General features: G+C 47.0%; 1 protein-coding gene across 6 annotated transcripts in view; it reads right to left on the bottom strand.

Annotated features, from left to right (window-relative positions):
* Positions 1-10,469, bottom strand: part of LRRC1 (leucine rich repeat containing 1) — a 105,088-nt gene extending 94,619 nt beyond the window's left edge. For all 6 annotated transcript variants that reach the window (XM_049819365.1, XM_049819367.1, XM_049819366.1 and 3 more), the window contains exon 1: positions 10,238-10,469. In XM_049819365.1, the coding sequence (XP_049675322.1) occupies positions 10,238-10,396 (159 nt within the window). In that variant the 5' untranslated portion in view covers positions 10,397-10,469. The remainder of the gene's footprint in view (positions 1-10,237) is intronic.
* Between the last annotated feature and the right edge of the window lie 9,816 nt (positions 10,470-20,285).

Raw genomic sequence — 20,285 nt, forward strand, 5'->3', positions numbered from 1 at the left:
AGGACGGGACACTCGATGGACACCTACGCTAACCAACCGGTGAGATTTCAGATATTGCTTCTTCTCCAAAGTCAGCCAGCGGACACACCAGCCTGGAGCTGACAAGAACCACGTCCACGCTGACACTCACAGCGAGCTGTCACGCACCCTGCCCGCCACTCCAGCCTCAAGGCACCCCCAGCCAAAAGCCACAACTAACTTGCAAGCAAAAAAAACTCTTACTAGGATGCAATCCTGTACATCGCCATCTTAAAATCCGTCCCAGAGACTCCCGCCAGCAGCACGAGCAGGAGCACTGAGGACAACCAGCAAGAGCACAGCAAACAGACCCCTTCCCCTAGAAGCACATCCTAACCAGTTGCACAATGAAATGCTAAGGAACCTGGCTCCTACCCCAGATTCATGAAGTATGTAATGAGCTCTCGGCAGACTCCAGTGAAGTCTAGCATGGGCTTTATCAGCTTGGCATCTCCCACAAAACCTGCTATCAACATCAAGATCCCTCAAGTCACTCCACCTGCTTTCACCTGGGAGCAGGGACAGGCTGGTGGGGGCAAGAGGGTTTCACAAATACGGACCCCACGTGATCCTTTGGGCCAAACACTTTCAAATAAAGTACGAAATGAGATACTGAAATGATTTCTGAAGGCAGGGACTAATTCACAGTGCAGCACAGCAGCGTCACCATGCAGTTGATGGCTCTGGATCAAAGCGTTACTGCAAGCAGCTCATGGATTTCCTCTCAAGCCACGAGGAGATGCAGCAGCAGCTGGTGATGGACCACGGTATGCAGACCTCTGCCTGCTTGCTAGGTGGCAAGCCGGCAAACGGACAACTGCTCCGCACAGCTGAGGTCTCCAGTTCTGTCTTCACACATTTCGTGGCAAAACCAGAACCGGTACAGATTTTTGGCATGGTGAAAGATTGTTTCACATGCCCAAACCACGTTTGTAGAATATGTTGAAGCTGTACTTTGGTCTTGCAGCATCCTAGCACCAACTTGGTCATCGTGAATATTAATGGTCAATGGCACAGTGGCACATTCAAGCAGAAATCCATACAAAACATTAGTAAAATTACTAGATGTCATGACAAGAGAAAGTAAAAATGCAAGATCACAGTTCATGGGCACGTACCCTAAACAGAACCAGATGTTGCCGCTGCTATCTCCCCCTCCAATAGATGCTTTAAAGCCCGATACGAAGGATCACCCAGGCAGAAGGGTTGTGGGGGAAGGGTCTACAGGAGACAGAGCAAAAATGATAACCGATACCTCACCGAAGCTGGCATTCAGCACCTACCCACTACGTTTCTGGCCCCTGTTCAAAGCACCTGCCACTTTCTGAACTACAGTCAGCAATGGGCCAACTGCAGGTCCCAGTCTCGGTTGTTATGATTCATTTTCGAAAACGAACGAGGGACTATCCGCTCTCAAAAACTGATACACTGCAGCACTGAATCAAAACGCTGCTCTACCGAGGAATGCATTGAACAAGTTGCCTCATACCATTTACTGGCAGGCAAGGATTTACTTTCTCTGTCGATTAAGCCGAGGCAACAAAGGTTAAAGAGCACTTGATGCCATACCCGTTAAGAGTACAGCGGTGGGAGGGACTATCTCTGCCTTTAAGAGAGGCCAGAAAACATCTGCTACAACGAAATATGGATTCATTGCAATCAAATGCATTTGCCATTTGGGGGGGGCGGGGAACACCAAACCACCACACATTTAATCTCACTAATGAATTTGTAGCATGCATTTTTCCAGTACACAAGATTGTTGGCAGAAGGTAACATCTTTTTTTAGACCAACTGATATAATTAGAAAAATAATTCTACGTATAATCATAAAATTTATTTTAGAGCTACCGATTTATAATCTCTGCCCACAAACCTTATCTGTGTACATCACACAAAGAAGGAGATGCTACCCATTTACTACAACAATACAACCCTTACAGAAAAAAAAAAAGTTAAAAGCACTGAAACCTAACCACCTAATTACTTTCTTCCAACTGAGGTCAAAAATCAGCAGAACTCATCTGTTACTACAAAAGAACTGCCATTAGAAAATATTTTAAATCAAGCAGACTTCAAAATCTTCTGAACAATCTCAGGGACATTAAGAGGGAAGTCAGACTTTGTAGGGGGACACCAGACTAAGTTCTCCCTCTGCTCCCATCAAACTGTAGTCTTTCAAATTTGATGTCAAAAGGCATAGTATTTTCTTCAAGTCTTAAGCAATACAACAGAAGAATCTGGAAGCTAGCAGAAAAAAACAGAGATATTTATCTGGTAATAAACTTATTTGGAGCCTTCAATACAGTGTTCTGTGTTTAGAGGGATGTTAATATAAGGATCCAATGTTGCTTCTCTACAAACCATATTTATTTTAATAATTCAAGCATGCATTGCACACTAGTACTAATTGACTGTGCTCACAAGAGGTTTTTACAAAAGGTAAGTATTCTCAAGACAGTGAAGTTGTAAAGTTGCAGGTGTTCTTAGAAAATATTTTACGTAGCATTCGTCATACTGAAAATAAAATTCTTAAACTTTCAGTAAAACTACCTTTACTGTGTGCATACAGTCTATCTCGGTTTCACACGGTGGCATAGTTCTTTCTCTGATACTAACTGGAACTACATGCTTGTTCAAATCACATAGTGGTATTTCTCCAAGGATTTACAGCAAGATGTGCAAAACCACCACGACACCATTAATGTTAAAAGTAAAACGTGACACTTCTATTTGCATCATTAAAAACATCAAAGCTAAAGACAGGTAAAATCCTTGATATGCCCTCTACTGAATCATAGAACACTTGAGGTTAGAAGGGACCTCTGGAGATCATCTAGTCCATCCAAACCCCCTGCTCAAAGCAGGGGTCACCTAGAGCAGGTCACCCAGGACCATGTCCAGCCAGGTTTTGAGCATCTCCAATGATGGAGACTCCACAACCTCTCTGGGCAATCTGTGCCAGCGTTTGACCACCCCCACAATAAAAAAAAGTTTTCTTATTTCAGACAAAATTTCCTGTGCTTAAATCTGTGCCCATTGCCTCTTATAATGTCGTGGGGCACCCTGAGAAAAGTTTTGCTCTGTCGTCTTTACACCCTCTCATCAGGTATTTATATATACCAGTAAAATCTATGAGCCTTTTTCTTCTCAAGGCTAAACTATCCCAGCTCTTTCAGCCTCTTCTCATGACAGATGACCCAAGCCCTTAATAGTCTTCATGGCCCTTTTCAGGACCTGGTCCAGTACGCCCATGACTCTCTCCTTCTGGGAAGCCCAGCACTGAACACAGCACTCCAGGTCCGTTTTCCCCAATGCTGGCCAGAGGAGAAGGATTACCTGCTGGCGATGCTTGTCCTAACACAGCCCAGGATACGGTTAGCCACCTTTGCCATGAGGGAGCATTGCTGGCTCACAGTCAACTTGTACACCAGGTCACCCAGGGCCGCCTTCTGAAAAGCTGCTTTCCAGATGGTCGGCCCCCAGCCTGTACTGGAGAATGGGGTTATTCCTCCCCAGGTGCATGCAGGGCTTTGTATTTCTCTTTACTGAGCTTCATGAGATTCCTCTCTGCCCATTTCTCCAGCCTGTCAATGCCCCTCTGATTGGCAGCATAAACATCTTTCTTATCAACCACCTCCAAGAAGATCCCTGAACTGCCAAAGTCTGTTCCCTGAAGTCCGAGGTTGTGGTGCTGCTTTTTGCCCTGTTCTCTCCTCTCAGGATCCTGAACTCCACCATCTCACGGTCACTACAGCCACTGCAACCCTGACCTTCCTATCTCAACCTCTCCTTTCATGTTTACGAGGTCCAACAGAGCACCTCCGTCCATTGACTCCTTCATCACCTGTGTTAGGCAGTCATCGATGCACTCCAGAAAACTCCTGGATTGATTATGTCCCGCTGCGTTGTCCTTCCAGCGGACGGCAGGGTGGTTCACGACCCCCATGAGGACCTGGGCCTGCAAACGGGAGGCTTCTTCCAGTTATGTGGAGAAGGTATCATCTACTACTTCTTCCTCACGAGGCAGTCTACAGCAGACACCCAAAACAGTGTCACCCACTAACCCCTGCCTGCGCTCAGCTGGCCCATCATCCATCCCAAGGCAAAGCTTCACATATCCCTGCTGCTCTCCCACATGAAGGGCAACTCCTTTCCTTTTTGAAAAAAAGGAAATAAAGCTTCTAGATGTTTACATCTTAAGAAGGGATGGTTACAACCCATAAGGACAAATTTGAAGAGGGGTATAGTATGATATCATCTCTTTCCACAGCAGATTACTGGCCATTGACCAAGCAAGCATCTTTCAGGCTTATGGTTGCATAATGGGAGAAACTATGGTAGAACAGTGAAATTTAGTCTTAAAAGGTTTTCTTCCTGAGAAAGAGGTGTGGTATGGGAAGAACAGAGGGACTTTTTCTCTAGGGAGATTTCACAAGATTTTGCTATGATAACAGCCCCCTCGATTTCAACACCACACATAATAGAGATACAGGCACTGTCTAAGCCAAATGCCAAGCAGCAGCACACTATCGGCTTCTCTAACACAGAAACTGGGGCACGCGAGGAGGCCAGAGTTTAACCAGGTCTCTCGGGCAAGGGGTCTCGCATCAATCAAGTAACTCGACAGAGAAGCTTTAGCATGTAAAACCAAGAAGAAAAATTACAGATGACAGATACAATCTGTAAGCTCAAACAGAGAAGTGAAATGATTCAGAGTTGCATCAGATTAGGTTTACAAACACTGCACAAAAATCATCAAAAGAAGAAAGAGTTCAGCAGGCTCTTAAGCTAAACTAAGTGCACACATAAAATTCTGAATTAATTTTTTTGCAATTGGAGTTTTCACATAAACAACATCTGCAAAAGTCTCATGGGAAAGTGGTCTTTATCCTTTGAGTAAAACAACTAAGCAGCAGCAAGACAAAACAGCAGCACAACAAGAGTTATAAGCTATTTCCACCACCCACCAATGCAAAGAATGCTAGTGATTCAATATAAAAGCCAAAATACAATACTGCATTCAAAGGTTCATAAGATATTTCTATTTTTTCTACCCGTGAAAAAAAAATACGCAGAGATCCAGTTTTGTACTGCAAATTCCATGCACAGAGAAATTAAGTTGACAGGATGTATTTATTGGCCCTTAAATTCTAATGTACAGGAGTAGAAGACAACATTTCATCAACTACAGACTGATCTATAGAATTGAAAGCATTTTATTTTTATCTGATGCTTTTCATTACAGAAGCTATTGAAATGCATCATGCAGAATGTGTTATTTTCTTCTATGAAAGCAATTTGCCAGAAAGCCTACTCTTTGGTGAAGTATAGGTTTTGATGTGTAGCAAATGATACAATACACATTACATCTTGAGTTGAAAAAGCCTTCAAGTTTCCACTCCTAAAGAAAATAAAAATGGTCCAGCTTTAGAAAAAAAAAACACAAACTACATTTTTAAGTCACTGTATGCACACCGGTGACCATATACCATGTTTTTTTCCAACCAAATCAGATACACTAAATATTCAACAGAAGGCACGTAGGATCCAACAGAGGAGAAGGAACTTTTTAAGCAAGTTAAGAGCCACACTCCACCACTGGCCCTATACAAAGCCCTTCCTTTTGAGACCAAAGGGTGCAGCTCTTTAATTTGTCTTGTAAAGCAGAAGTGGTGAGAAGCATGCTGACAGCTAGAAATTGCTATTCTGTGGGAAAACAGCCACATCTGCCAAGAAAGGCTAGAGAGACTTCAACATTGTGGAAAACCACCAGCAGCTTAATAGTACACAGCCTGCTCCTCCAGCACATCCCACCAGGCTGGCTCATCCTGCAGGAAGGGCAAGAGCAGAACAGGGAATCTGGCAGGCAGCAGAAAGGAAGGGGAAAGAGCAGAGTGCAAAGAAAAGGAAAAAAAAAAAACGTTTGCAAGGGCAGCCGAGAATCCGGCACAGAAAGGACAAGAGAGGAAGCAAAGAATCAGAAACACAAGGCAGGCAGAGCTGTTTAGGTCGGAGGAAGTAAGCAAGATCCTGGGACATCAAGGACGGGGGAGGATGGGAAAGTATGAACACACAGGGCAAGGAGTCCGAGACACCAGTGGAAACAACAGAGACATAAGCACAAGTTCTCCATCACGTAGCTGGGGAAGGGAGGGAAGAAGGAATCGAGGGATCCAGTAGAGCAGCTAAGGAGACCCAGGGAAAGAATCAGTGTACTGACATGGGAAACCAAAAGGATCCCCTGTGCAGTAGCAAAATGGTATCAAAAATTTGTGAGTTACTGTACAAATATAAATTATTAACTTCCACTCCTGAGAGGCTGACAGGTATAGCTTAGGAAAAAAAAGGGGGTCAGAGAAACCGAGTTCTTTTTCTAAAGGTCTACATATGCATTAACACGCAAGGGAGCAAACGAGGGGAGGAGTGGAAATAATGGGAGCAAAGACATCTCCCTCTGCTTCTTGGACACTTCTTTTCAGATGTTTTCCAGATTAAACCTTCCTACCCCTCTCCTTAAAAAGGGGTGAATTCTACCACACATTCTGGTCAGCCAACACAACAAAAATAAAACCAACAAAGTAACTCTTTCAAAACAATTCAAGTGTATTTCTTGTTTCTCCTCTCCTCAGCATACCTCCAATGACTCTTATAATGTACAATGCAGAAATATTACTGTCTTTCTGCTAGATCTTTCCCATAGAGACGCTACAGCAATTCTTTAAGTTTTCTATCTTTTGAGGTTTTGTGTGTATGTGTGTGTTTGTTCTGTTGGGGTTTTTTTCGGAAACACCCTAATTTACGCCATGCTCTACTGTCCTCTAGAATAAATAGAGGGTTTAAGTATGCTAGCAAAGACTGCAGATTAAACAAAGCCTAAGACTACTTTTATAGTCTTAGGAGCTTTTAGGGTGTATTAGAGTGTATTCTTTTACAAGTGTATTGGAGCAAACCAACCAAAGAACACCCTTCATTGCTACTTAATAGAAACAGGGGCAGGGAGAAACAGGGGAGAAGGAAGGAAGCGTGTGCATCCAACTCAAGTTGCCCCGTAGAGAGAAACACAAGTCCATGTATTCCAACGTGCCACTTGCCAATATTTTTCTGCCTCAGAAAGCTTCACATTTGAAGGGACAAAAAAAATCGTGCAAGTGGAAGGAAAGCAAACGTCTAGCAATAAAGCCATCATCACTGCCTCAGACTTGCTGCATGGCGAAGCTGGGAAAAGAACTCACCGATATCTACTTGGTTTCAGAGAAGTATTACAAGACCTCCTGCCTGCTGTAATAGCCATTTCAGACCGTGCCAGCCCACACTGGGAAGATGAGGTCTGAATTACTGGTGTCTAGAATGAAGAGCAGGGCAGCAGAGTTGGGGTTCTTCTCATCCATCCAACTACGGCAACTTCTGCTGCAAGTCAAGAGTCTACAGAGCGATTCTTCTTCACAATTTCAAGGTGAGCCTTTACAGCAGCAATTTCCTAAGGAGAATCACAACCATCTCAGTGACATGAATACCTTATTGGTGTTACGGGATATATCGTGGCATCAGCACAGCCCACAGATGATTCACCGGGAATGAGCACAGATCACTGTGAACTTCAGGACTTCATCAAGTATGGGAAAACACCTAATTAACCAGCCACTGAGAGTTAAACAAGTGTCCTGACTTGCTTCGGCCTGAACTGAGCCCAAAATCAACTTGATTTTGTGTTATGGCCTTCATGCATATCGAGAGGAAACCTAACTGAGGTAAGGCAAGACTAATATAATGCATTACACTAGATTAAGGGCATAACGACCACTAAGTTCTATGCTGACCTAACAGTTTGTTAATTATACGCCCTAATGATTTCCCTCGTGTTTTCTCTGCAAGAGGTACGGTGTACCCCTGCTTTTTGCACTTATTTCCAATTCTGTATCTGTACTTTGCATCAACACTACCCTTTTAGTAGAAAGGGGAATCAGCAGTGTACCCTGTAGCTAGTTTCCACAGACAGATCTTCCACTATTCTCTTGAACCAGATTCCTATAGTAGAACTTTTAAAACTATTTGCTGGTAGAAATGCTAAATGAGGCTCTTCCCATCTGTTTCCAGCATCAATAGATTAGTTTCACGTACAGGACTGCAGCTGCATTTTTGTACCCGAAATTCCTACAGAGTCAACACGTATCTAAGAGGATGGGACTATATCCCATTTATCAGAAAACATTAATAAGGAACTGACGAGGAAAGTTCATAGGCCCATCCAGGAAGCCCTAATAAAAATGCCTTCCTGCATTGCTGACAAGGCACAAAGTACTCGGGGCAGATACTACAAGTATGTCTCCACAGTCGTATTTCATCGGATTCCTCTCAGTCCAGCTAAAAATCCACAAACATATTCCTACAATATATTTAGGCACTCCTGTAATCTGATCCGTGCACATAAAAAAAATCCTCTTTCTAACTTCAACTTTTGCTTGATTTCACTGCAATGCCAAGGAGCCTGGGTTGTTTGGTTGTTGTTTTTTTTTTTTACCCCCTCAGCTATTTTTTACATGTATGGGACTTAATCTGTACTTACACGTAAGTAATGGCAAGAAACAGTCTTTTTAGCCATCACAGAACAAAAAAGGCTATTTCATACATTACAATTCAAGGAAGAGGAGAAACAATGAATAGCTGCACTCTATTTACAGAAATAAATACCATACAATACCATGAACAACAGACATCATCACTTAACATTTGCACACAGCAACCAGTTGGGGGGGGGGGATTTATTATTTTTAAAAAAAAACAAAGAGACCCAGGTCTCAATGTGATTTCAGTCACAAGCACATTCAATACCTCTGCAATAGTAAGTGTACAAGCCTGAAAGCCAACCCTAAGAAGAAAGTCTAGTACAAAAAGAAAGGGACTCCTGAGTCTAGTCTGTGCACAAAGCCAGCAGAAACTGCTGGAAGTAAAAATAGCACCCACACGGCGACTATGTAAACCAGTTTTGCTCTACTTCAGAAGGATAAAGGGCTCAGTCACAACAAGATGCAAACCTGTGCCTAGGATTCTCAAAAGAAAAAGCCAAATTTAATATGTCGTCTCAACTGAACATCTTTACTGCTGTCTCTAGGAAAACTTCTCTGCCATGACTACTCTTACTACCCAGTGTGGAAAAAACAATTTATGAAAAGACTGTTTAAGTTTTGGTATGAAAGGACCGATTTCGATTCAGGTAGAAACAAAGATGCTTTTGAAAATTGCTCTGGCTACTGAGTTCAGTGTCTCGGATTCCGAGTTAGTAGGAGTCTGCACACTTTTAAGGTGCAGCTTGCAGATAACACTTCCCCTCCAGCGTCAGACTCTACCAACCCCAACTCACAAAGGCTTCTGAAGCATCCAAAGTTTGGAGAGGAAACGCTGAAAAATGCCCTTGGTTCACCAATTCAGAAGTCGAGCACACCTCCCACTCGCTCCATATCCGTGGAGCAGAACAGTGCCTCGCTGCAATCGCTCCGATGGAGTTCCTCGAGCAAAATCACAAAGTGCCAGCTGGCGAGTCACGCTGGCGGGTACCACCACCTCGGCGCCTCAAAACCACGTTGAACTGAAAGCGAATTCACCTTTGGCGATACTACCAAAAAAAGTACTATGCACAAAAATCTGGCCACCTGTTTCACGCAAGAGGCAGAACACTGACAACTGTGTGGGACTCACACCGAGAAAAAGAAAGAGCTTATTCGCCTCTCGTGTTTTGCATGACGAAGTTTCCAGGAGTGGAAGGCAGAAATGGGAACGCCGCTGCCTGCTAGAGGGCTTTGGGTTTTTTCCCATGTACAGAGCAGAGAGTATCTGCTGAAAGGGGGGGAAAAAGGGGGAGGGTTTAACGCCCTCCAAGGTCTCGTAATTCCGATGACGCGAACGTTAATCACAACATATATTCACACCCTGCGACTCCAGCCCCGACCCCTCAGCCCCCCGAACGCCGCTCTCCCTCCCGCAGGACGCGCATCCCCAGGTTTTCCTCGCCATCTGCCGCTCCGGGCTGACCCCCAGCCCCCGGCTCCCTCCTTTCAGCAACTCCGGGGGTTTGCCCCCCCCCCCCCCCAGCCCCCAGCCCAGGAGCCCCCTCACCGCCGCCTCGGGGCGCCGGGCCGGGGGGAGATCGGCGGGCACCTGCCGGGGCGGTTCACCTGCGGCCCCGGCCCCGGGGGGGGTCCGTCCCCGGTCCCCCGCTCACCTTGGGTAGCTCACGGAGCTGGTTGGCGTCCAGCAGGAGCTCCTCCAGGCTGCGGCTGTAGCGGTAGATCTCCTCAGGCACGGCGGCAAGCGAGCAGTGCCGCTTGTCGATGGACTCCACATGGCGGTTGCACCGCCACAGGGGGATGCAGTGGAACATCGCCCCGCCGGGCAGGGCGGCGGCGGGGGGGGAGAGAACCGGGCCGCGGGGTGGGCGGGCGGGCGGGGACCGCCGCCCCCCCCCCCCCCCCCCCGCCGGCCGCAGGAGCCGCTGCCCCCCCCTCCGCCGCCGCCGCGGCAACGCGGGTCCCGGCGAACCGGCGGCGGCGGCGGCGGCGGGAAGCGACCCCGGGCGAGCGCGGCGGCCCCCGGGGAAGAACAATGGGGCGGGAGCCGGAGCGGGAAGAAGCGAGAAGCCGAGGCGTGCGGGGCGGGGGTCGCCCCCCCCCCCGACTGCTCCTCGGCGGGCCGCTGCCCTCCCCTCAGGAGCATGGCGGGGCGCCGGGCGCAGCGCTGCTGCTCCTGCTGCTGCTGCTGCTGGCGCATTCCCGCGCCTGACCCGGAACACGGGCGGCCTCTCCCCCCCCCCCTCCCCGCTCCCCTCCCCTCCTCCCCCGTCCCGGCTGACATCAGCGGGGCCGGGCCCGGCCGCCCCGCCCCGGCCTCGGCCCCGGTCCCGGCCCGCCGGCCTGACCGGGGAGGGCGGCCGGGCCGGGCAGCCTTCTGCCGCCCCGGGTGGATTCGCGGGCGGCGGTGCCCCGGGTTGTGCTTTCGGCCGGCGGTTTGGAACGAGCGGGGGCCGCGGCGGGGCGGTTCGGGCCCCCGCCCGCTTCGGCCTCGCAGGGGGGGGAGAAGCCGCCGTCCCTCACCTGAGGCGAGAGCGGCTTCCCGCCCCGGGCTGCGGGAGCACAAGGCGGTCTGGGAAGGGACGGAACGACGGGCGAGGACCGCTGTGCAGGTACAACGGCCGCCGCCGGTGTTTTTCCTCTCAGAGTACGTTGCTGTGGCATTAGGAAACAAAAAAAAAACAAAAATCCATATGCTGTCCTCAGGGCTCTCTGAAAGAAGGGCTTTTAAATCTACTTTTCACGAGAGCTGACTGCAAGGTCAGAAGGATTAGCGAAGGCAAATACACCGGCAGGCAGCGAATACACCGGCAGGCAGCGAATACACCGGCAGCCCCCCAGCTCCTCGTCCCGCTGTGAGCGGGGCGACGCGCTGCGCCCCAACGACCACCACGCACCGTCTCCGAGGCTCTCCGGTCACGCAAGGGCAATTTTGTCACCTACACGGCGACGCGCAATACTTCTGGAAACGGGCGCTTAACGTCAGAGCTGCGCTTGGAATATTGCTGATTTTTTGCGTAATTGTAACTGGGTGCAGGTGCAGGAATAGGGGAGAGGGGCAAGTTTACTGTGGTCACCTCCGTTCTTCAATCCCTGCACGGTGCTGACCATACTTAACTTCATAAAGTTGCAACGTATTTATCGTTGGGTTTTTCTTAAATGTGCTGATAAATCTTGCAAGCTACGCTTGCTTAATTTCGCTGGGAATTGCAGTGATCTGCCTATTTTTTGGCTTTAAAAAGGACGTTTTAGGAGCTTGTGTACTGTTACTCTTTGCTGCCCTACAAAACAGGAAACTCTAAAATGTCACCGTTTTCTTTTAAGTACTGTAAAAAAATCGGTCAGAACCAACAGTTTCTTTCTCCAATCGATATATGCAGTAATTACAAAAAAACTACATGGAACCTCCCAACGTGTCTAAATGAAGTAAGTAAAGAAATCCGCTTTCCCCACAGGCGTGGGGAAAGAACTGTAAATATTGCTGACCTGGTAACAACTGAACTGAAGTGGGTTTTTCAGAAAGCCACAGGAAACGATCTGACTTCTGACCATGCCATGACCGGGTTTCCAACGTAATTTTCATCCTCTACAAGCGTACAAATCGTTTATAGCACATGCAAAAAGAAAGCTGCGATTGATCTCTTTCATCCTGCACTCGAAAGGAAGATTGTTACCTAATGGTATTCTAAGCAGGGCTCAGAGATTGTTTTTTTCAATATATCTACAATATTTGGAGGCAAAGGCTTCCTCAGCTTCTGCCGTGCCCATGGAGGGAGTGTTCATAAATATGTTCACGTGGGCTTGGAAGCAGGGCAGGCAGGCACCAACATTCTCAGGCCTTCTCCACCCTGGGGCAGGAGATCAGATAACTACAAGACAGGAGAAAATCAAACAAAGGTGCCGTGCATCGGCACGGAGCTTGGCAAGGCCAAGGGATCCAGGAGGCTGGCCGGCGGATCGCAGAGGTGGGTGGAGGTGAGGAGGAGCATTTCCATCACGCTCCATGGGTCCCAGCCAGGGGCCAGCCGATGCACTTTTTCCAGTTGCTGGTGGGGCTGGTCGTCCCTGAGGGCGAGCCGAGGGGCCAGGTTCAGCACATCGAGCTTCTCCTGGCAGCTCCCACCCAAGCTCTGACACGGGAGGTCTTGAACCAGACGCCGGGAACACGGTGCTCTCGGCAGAGACCAACCAAGATCTGCTGCCACGATCGCCTTGCCTGAATTCAGAGACTGTTTACAGCTCCTCGGTGCCTTTATTTCTAGGGAACCCTCTGGAGAAGCAGGACTGCAGGGGAGCCGTGCAGCAGGGCATGTGAACGAGGGAGGGCTGCAGCTGACTGCCCCCAGTATACATAGGGCGTGCAGTCCTATATGGGACTACATCGTAGGGATGGGGTGACATCGAAGCATTTGAAATTGAAGAACAGCGTGGCTTGCTTAATAGCCAAACAGAAGGATGAACAGGTTGACTCCTGAGCTCCAGCTCTTAAGAACAGGCTCGTGAGTGGCACTTCAGGACCCCCTGTGCACCTTCTGCTCGGCTGGAAGCATCCACGTTATCCTACAGCTGTGTCTGACACCAGGCAAGAGCTCCAGTGGTGGCTTACGCGGGAGGGATTTCATGCCAGCTTGTGGGGCTCGCCGTCCCACCGTCTGCTGTGCTCTTCTGGAGAAATGCCCAGTACACCCTCCGGACAGAGGGCTTCGCAAAGATCCCAGCACACTGATCTGTCTCAGAGGCTTGTAAACAGTTTGAGCCTTTCTTGCGTGATACAGACACAAAGTTTGGCATGAGGTGTCACTTCTGCAGATGCTGTCACCTGTCTCGTGACTGCGTCTCACTGTGACAAGTCTAGACAGTAACGGGGGTGACCATGACTATCGGGTGAGTCTGTGTACTTTAATGAAGGATGAGGCAAACTATTTGCATGCTTCTCATGAGTGTCAGGGAGTCCAAGGGACAGAGTGATGGCAAGAAAGCTTAATACTTATTCATGAGATCTGCCTTCACCAGCTGACAATGTAAGGGCAAAGAGCCTCTTCCCCTTCTCTGAGATGGACAGCTGCTGTCATAGGGTCTTTGATAAAATCCTTGGGAGCCTAGGACATTGAATCGGTGCTAGTGGCCCTGGTCCACTGCACACCTGAAGATACAGCCTGAGGCTATGGTATGGAAATAGGCATCAAGCAGGCCAAAAGGCAAACCAGCACCTTTGTTGAGGAAATAGTATTCTCACAGCACAAAGCATCATCCTGAGCGAGTAAACCTGTTCAGCTTGGGGCAGTGTAATGAGTTACTAGTCTCTATTGCTCTGCTGTACTAAGAAATAGCAGCAATAAAAAACCCTTCTCTAAACCAAGAAGAGACCAATTCTGTATCCTGTGTGGCCCGAAGAGTGACCTCATGTCGGGGCAAATTTTGCTGGGAGAAGTCTCTGAAATGGGGTGGGAAAAGAGAATGGTGATACATTAGAGTAACTAGAAGCTGTAACCAGGCACGCAGGAGAAGCTGAGCGCAAGCGGAGGAGGACAGCAAATTGCCGGGGTTCGTACTAACACATACCTGGCAACCTTTTTACCTGGGGCAGTTGTGTCCCCCAGGGGCAGAAGTATCGCCCTCCCTGACAGCAGCAGTCCTGCCGTGTTACACATTGCCATGGCAAGGCAAGGTGTGGCTCAGGGGGAGAAGGAAATAAGGTCTGTTGCTCTCCCAGTTCTGCAGGGGATTACCTGGCTCCACACTGCCATTTGATAACTATTAGGTCTGGTTTACCTTTTTTTTTTTTTTTTTGAGCTTTGTTATTTAAATCTTTCCATTTCTACTTTTTTTTTTTTTCCTTTTTAGTACTTCTAAAAGTATTTTAGTACTTTTATATGTGGGTTGGCTGAATTTTAGTTACTTGGGACAACTTAATATTATTTTTAAGACTCTCCCAGTAATGCCAGGAGCCTTTGAGCTGTATGAAATCTGTAAGACGGGTAATGCCACTACCGCTTCTGCAAGAGCAGTGAATGAGCGTGGGGAGCAGCTTTGTGTTTCTTTCCTGGAAGGCCGCTTTCTTCAGCCTCGGGTAGACAAGGTCAGACTTCTACCAACTCTGCTTCAGAGGGGAGCAGATGAAGTCTGCTCTCACCACGATACCACAGTTCACATTTCTTTCTGCCATTCGCACTGTGATCAGGCAACCCCCATCAGGTTTTGCGCCAGTCACTGCTGCCCCCATTAAGCAGCGTTAAGGTGCCTGTAAACAAAGGTTGCACCCCTAGTTATTCGCGGCACATACGCAGCAGGAGGAGAGCAAGCTCTCCTGCACGAGATTGCCAGCGGGGATGTGTTGCGTGCAAGGGACTGCCCTGCTGAACAGGTCAGTGCTTCCAGGGCTCTCTGTTGGGAGTGACAGCAGGGGTACCAGTGACACATACAGTCACATCACAGTTGAAATTTGGGAGACGGGTCGTGACCAAAAAATTAATGTCTTATAGTCTATCAAACAAACAGCTGTCCTTCAATCACTGCCAGTCTGGTCTGGATACGTAGCCAAGAACTTCAGTGCTGAAAATCTCAATTTCTCTTTCTAGATACCATCATCCTGTGTGCTCCTGAACAAAAAATGAGGTTTATGTGAGTTTTAAGGAATTCAGACAATGAAATGTAAAATACAGATAAGGCTGGGCTGATTTCAGGAGTATTCCTGGAAGTTTTTGTTTGAAAGAAGCAAGAGCAAGGTCACACTGCAGCTCTCCCTCCTCAGCGCAGCTCAGACAGAATTGCTTTCTGGCTTGTCAAAAGGCAATTCAAGCAAACACCACCAAGTTTTCAGTTGAGATTCTTATAAAAAGCCCTAAAGCAAGGATAACCATGGGTTTCGGTGAGCACAGAGGAGGCTAGTGCTGCTACAAAGCAAGCAGTAATATTCAAAATAATCAGAACTTAACAGTAATGTACATTGTGGGGTAGAGAGAAAAAAAAGAGAATGGATGGAAATAGATTTTGCATCAGCATAGTTTAAGTAGTTCATAAAGCTCATAGTTCAAAACCCACGTAAATTAACACTAGGAAAATACAATAAATAATAGTAAAAATAAAGTGGGCCAAGTTCCTGTAGCCTCTTCTGCATGCGGGACTTCTTCCCTCCCCCAGGCAGATTTCCTGAGCCTCATTAGGGAGAAAGAGATGCAGTTACAGAGCACCGAGAAGCCAGGGCAAAACAAGAAGAGTACGAAGAGAGAAAGATCCGAATACTACAGACAATAGGACCAGTTTGGGGGATAATAATCTAACCAGCGCTCGATCGCTGCTGGAATAGTAGTTGCCCACCCCTCTGAACAAATTAGATGGGAATAGTACTGAACCCGCAGTAACTGTGCTACAGCCTGCAGAGCTGCTGAGAGCCCGGCCTGGCAGGGTGCTGGAGTTAATTAGCACTGACATACTTCTCTTTTCTCAGTTTTGCTGGCTGAGGACTCCAGTCACATTTACTCTTCGGTTTCCATTTAAATTGTTTAGAAGGGGGTTGTAAAAGCAGCAGGTCGATGTGACTATAAAGTGTTCCCATATTGATTACAGAGCTGCACACACAGTTACAAATTATGGTTACATCATCACAAGTGCCACATCTACAAAGTTTTTATATGTCTGAAAGAACTGATACAGAATAATATTAATGTATTATTAATATAAGGGCACATCTAAGCATTGCAATGAATGATTATAGCCATGATACCAAGCTTAAGCGGCACTTGCTCATGGCAGTGCGTTTAACACATTCACTGTGGTTTTACAGTGTTATAAATAGCAATCACTGTGAGCAAAAGCTGTAGCATCCATTCTCCTCCCCACCCCCACCCCCAAACAAATCACTCACGATAACGTCAGCTTTTATTTGAACACAATGAGCTGTAATCACATGAGGTATTACTCTGCTTTAATCCTATTTACTTCAGTTTGGTTTGTAAGGAGTGGCCAGTAATACGTGGTTGCATTGTGTCCGATGGTTCCTTATTTCACACCAACTTTCAAGGCCTGACACCCCTCATCTTCTTTGGCCAGAAGAACAAAGCAATGGTTTCTGGCAGGTAAGGAGAAGAGACATTCTGGTGTCTGGGATGGGGGTTTTCCGTTCTTTCTTGGGTTTGTTTTTTTTTTCCCCTCCCAATTCCTGGGCTGTCTGTCACAGCTGATGGATAGATTCTGAGCCCCAACCATCTTTTTCAGGTTTTCACTATTTTCAGCTGTTCCAATACAACCAGATACAAATCCTCGCACCAAATTTTGCTTCTCCAACCACCGTGAAGAGAACAAGTAGAGACACAAACTCAGGTCCGGGTTTATTTTGTCGCATCGACATCGTGATGTAGCTAAATACCACTTGACTGCCTGTAGTTTGGTGCTTTGTTACCCATGGCCAACAGAGACAACGACGCTGCCGGATTTGGCATGAAATGAAAAGGCAGATACCAGCACGAGGTAGATCACCCTACCTATCAGCCCAGCCTGGGGATTTTGGTAGGCATTAAGCCACGCCTTCATTTCATGCCATTTCATCATCTTTATCCTCTGAATGACGAGAGACCCCCAGCTTCCAGTGGGCTCTGACCCAGGTTGCATTCAACATCGCGGGGTGGGAGGAGACGCCGGCTCTGCTGGAGAAACTGGGCTGGTGCAGGGTTGTGCCAGCGCAAGGGCAGCATCACTCCACGTGTGAAGAACTCGTATCGGGAGCATCCTCACGGCCCAGCATTTCACATACTGATTGATGGACCCTGGAGAACATTTTACCAATGGGAGGTAGAAGCAGCTAGCACTAGGGCTAACGTAAATTTGACAACAATGAAAAATATTTTGACTGGCTTGTAATTTTTTCAAAACTTTTTTTTTTTTTTTTTTTGGCATGTGGTTCCGAATTTCCTTCTTCCTCTCATCTTAGCTGGAAGGGAAGTTTAATGCCCTTAGAGTAGTCAAATGGGGTCTAATCTACAATTACACACACATTCAATTCCACATTGGTATTCATAAATGCAAGTTTAATGTTGAGTCTACTCGTCCCTAATTTCCTATAATAGTTATTTAGCTCATATAATGCATGTTAATTAGACAGTTGTACTTCAATGACTTTTACCATAGAAGATTTTTTCTTCAAATTATGAACTACCATGTTAGAAAAGTGTTGCTGATCCTCAGGAAAAAAGAACAAGGACATTTCTGACGTTTCTCTTTAGAGCAAGAGGAACTGATAGACTGTGAAAGTTGCTTATTTAAGGAATCAGATTCAGGATGAAGGAAATATAACTGGAATCTATTCAGAATGCCAATGGAAAAATTGTAGTAAGCAGTTGCACCAGGTAAAATATTTTTTCTGCCTTTGTGTCATAGTAACAATTGGTGTTGAAAGCAGACATGTGAATCCAGATATGATGTAACCACTCAGTGAGAAGCACAATTGTCTTCAGAATTAAATACCTTTCTGAAGAGATGTTATGCTAGGGACCGAAAGGTAAACTAGCAATTTAGGACATATATGAAAAGCTCAATCTTCTAGTTAAAAAAACCCCACAGTTTAAGAAAACAGCTAACATTAAAAAAATAAATAAAATAGAAAAATAACTGCCTATGCTGTTGATAACAAAATGGCAGAGCTTGTGTGTCCAGGTCACAGCATTTATTAACCAGCTACCCAGTTCTGCGCTACAGTTGTCACAAATGATGGTTTTCAAAAGAATTTAGGTCAAGTAAACACTTGGCAAACAGACACTATGGTAAACTGGAAAGTTCATGCAGGCACCTCAGAAGCTCTGCAGGCCAACAGAAGGAGTAAATGGAAAGCAAAATGGGCTGGAGCGTGACCCTGGCGTGCCTTTAGCGAACTCCCAACTGCAAGGAACTTCTACCAGCCCAGCAGTTGGACTAGACAATCGCTGTAGGTCCCTTCCAACTAAACTACCTATCCTATCCTATCCTTGGTCTTTTTATGAGAAAAGAGGTTTTGCCAGGTACCAATGTGCTCAGTTAAACCTGTTTTGTATTTTAAGAAAGTATTGAAATTAATTTGGTTGGTTATGTGAAGATCTGAGATGACTGCAAACACTTGAAAATGTGTGGACCGGAAAAGAATCTGGTCGATTCTGTTGGACACAAACCCAAAAAATAGGCTTCTTCCAGCTGACACCAGTGGTGCAATATATATCTGGTCTTGCCCATTGGTGGGACTCCTTACATGGAAACATCATCCCCCGCCGTGGATACTGCTCAGCTTTCATTACAAAATGGCCACTATTTCTTCAGCCAGCATGCAAACACAGATCTTGAGCCTGCATGTTTTATTCAAGTTTTTCATTCTGTATCTCCGTTTCCACTTTTTAGCGCTTCATCCAGACACCTTGCAGAGGCATAGACTAACAGGAGGCCAGACGAGGGTCTGCTTCAGCGTGCTCGTTGCAGCCACATATTTGGCAAGAAGCAGCTTGTAATTTTGCAGCCTACGCATCCATGCTGCCTTGCTGCGCACGGTGCTGGGCTCTCTCAGCTCGTGGCACGGGCTTGACTTCTCGACTGCCTGAAATCCCACTCCTTGTCATGGGCTCGCTTGGTTTAGGCCGTTCAGATACGGCAGTGCTTTCAGGTTTAGGAGCCCTACAGTTGGGGTTGTTGCCCAGTGGAAATGCTGCTGGGACATGGGCTCCCCCAAAGAAATGGAGCCCACCCAGGGTCCCCTTTCCTCCTTATTGCTTTTCCCCCAACTTTCCCAACACAGCCACGCTCATGCTGTGGCAAACGGTCTCTTCCCAGCAGGAAGGACAAGCTGCCCTCGAGCGAAATCTCAGCAGAAATCTGATCCCAGGATACAGATGTTGGGCCTAATGCAGATCTGGCTGGATGATGCGGGTTTTCCTCGATTCTTTTGTCTTCCTCTTCCACCCTGTCCATGTCCTACAAGACTTACATGAGAACATGACATTTAATTTCTGGAAGGTGGGAAGCTCGATGCTATATTCTGAATTAATCTTGGGGCTGCAAGCTGAAAAGAAGGGAAGCTGAGAGGACACAATAGCTATAAATGAAGCCAAAACTAAAAGCATCTTGCCCTTTCTAGCTCCTGAAGACACACCGTAAACACCGAATGGGCAGCTTCTCCTCTTGCACACAATGCCCAGCTACTGCAGGTTTCCTATCTTTGTCTGCTTCCCTGCAAACCTTCCTCAGCCGAAATCCCACCCCAACCAAAAACAAAGCCCCTTTCTTTACATTTGGAAACCTCCCTAGGAAGCAGAAGGGCACATTTTCTCCTTCTGTCATCAGGAGTGATGGGAAGAGCTGATAACCTCCATCGTTAGCTGGCCCGGTACTTCCTTTTGCAAGGTCTAGTTTCTACTTGCTTGCTACTTCCCCAGACTCCAGCTGTCAGGATAATGTTTTCTACCTTACATGTCTGACTTAGACTCAGGTATTTTTAAGAAAGTTTCAGCTAAAACGATCAGCTGGTTCTAAGAACACACTTACCAGAAAATACGCTATGCCGCACCTTGAAAAGATGCGCAGTAATTTTGCTGCTGTGATTATTTGTTCTGGAAAAAAAAAAAAAAAAAAAGAGTTCTTTTACCAGAAAGGGCCGCTGAGCGGAGAGCACCCCCCAAGAGCAGCAGGAGGCCTGGGGGTGCTGGGGACCTGCCTGTCCGAACTGGGGCGGTGGGAGAAGGGGGCTGCCTC

Source organism: Accipiter gentilis, chromosome 16 (genome assembly GCF_929443795.1).
Source record: "Accipiter gentilis chromosome 16, bAccGen1.1, whole genome shotgun sequence".
In the NCBI taxonomy this organism is placed as follows: domain Eukaryota; kingdom Metazoa; phylum Chordata; class Aves; order Accipitriformes; family Accipitridae; genus Astur; species Astur gentilis.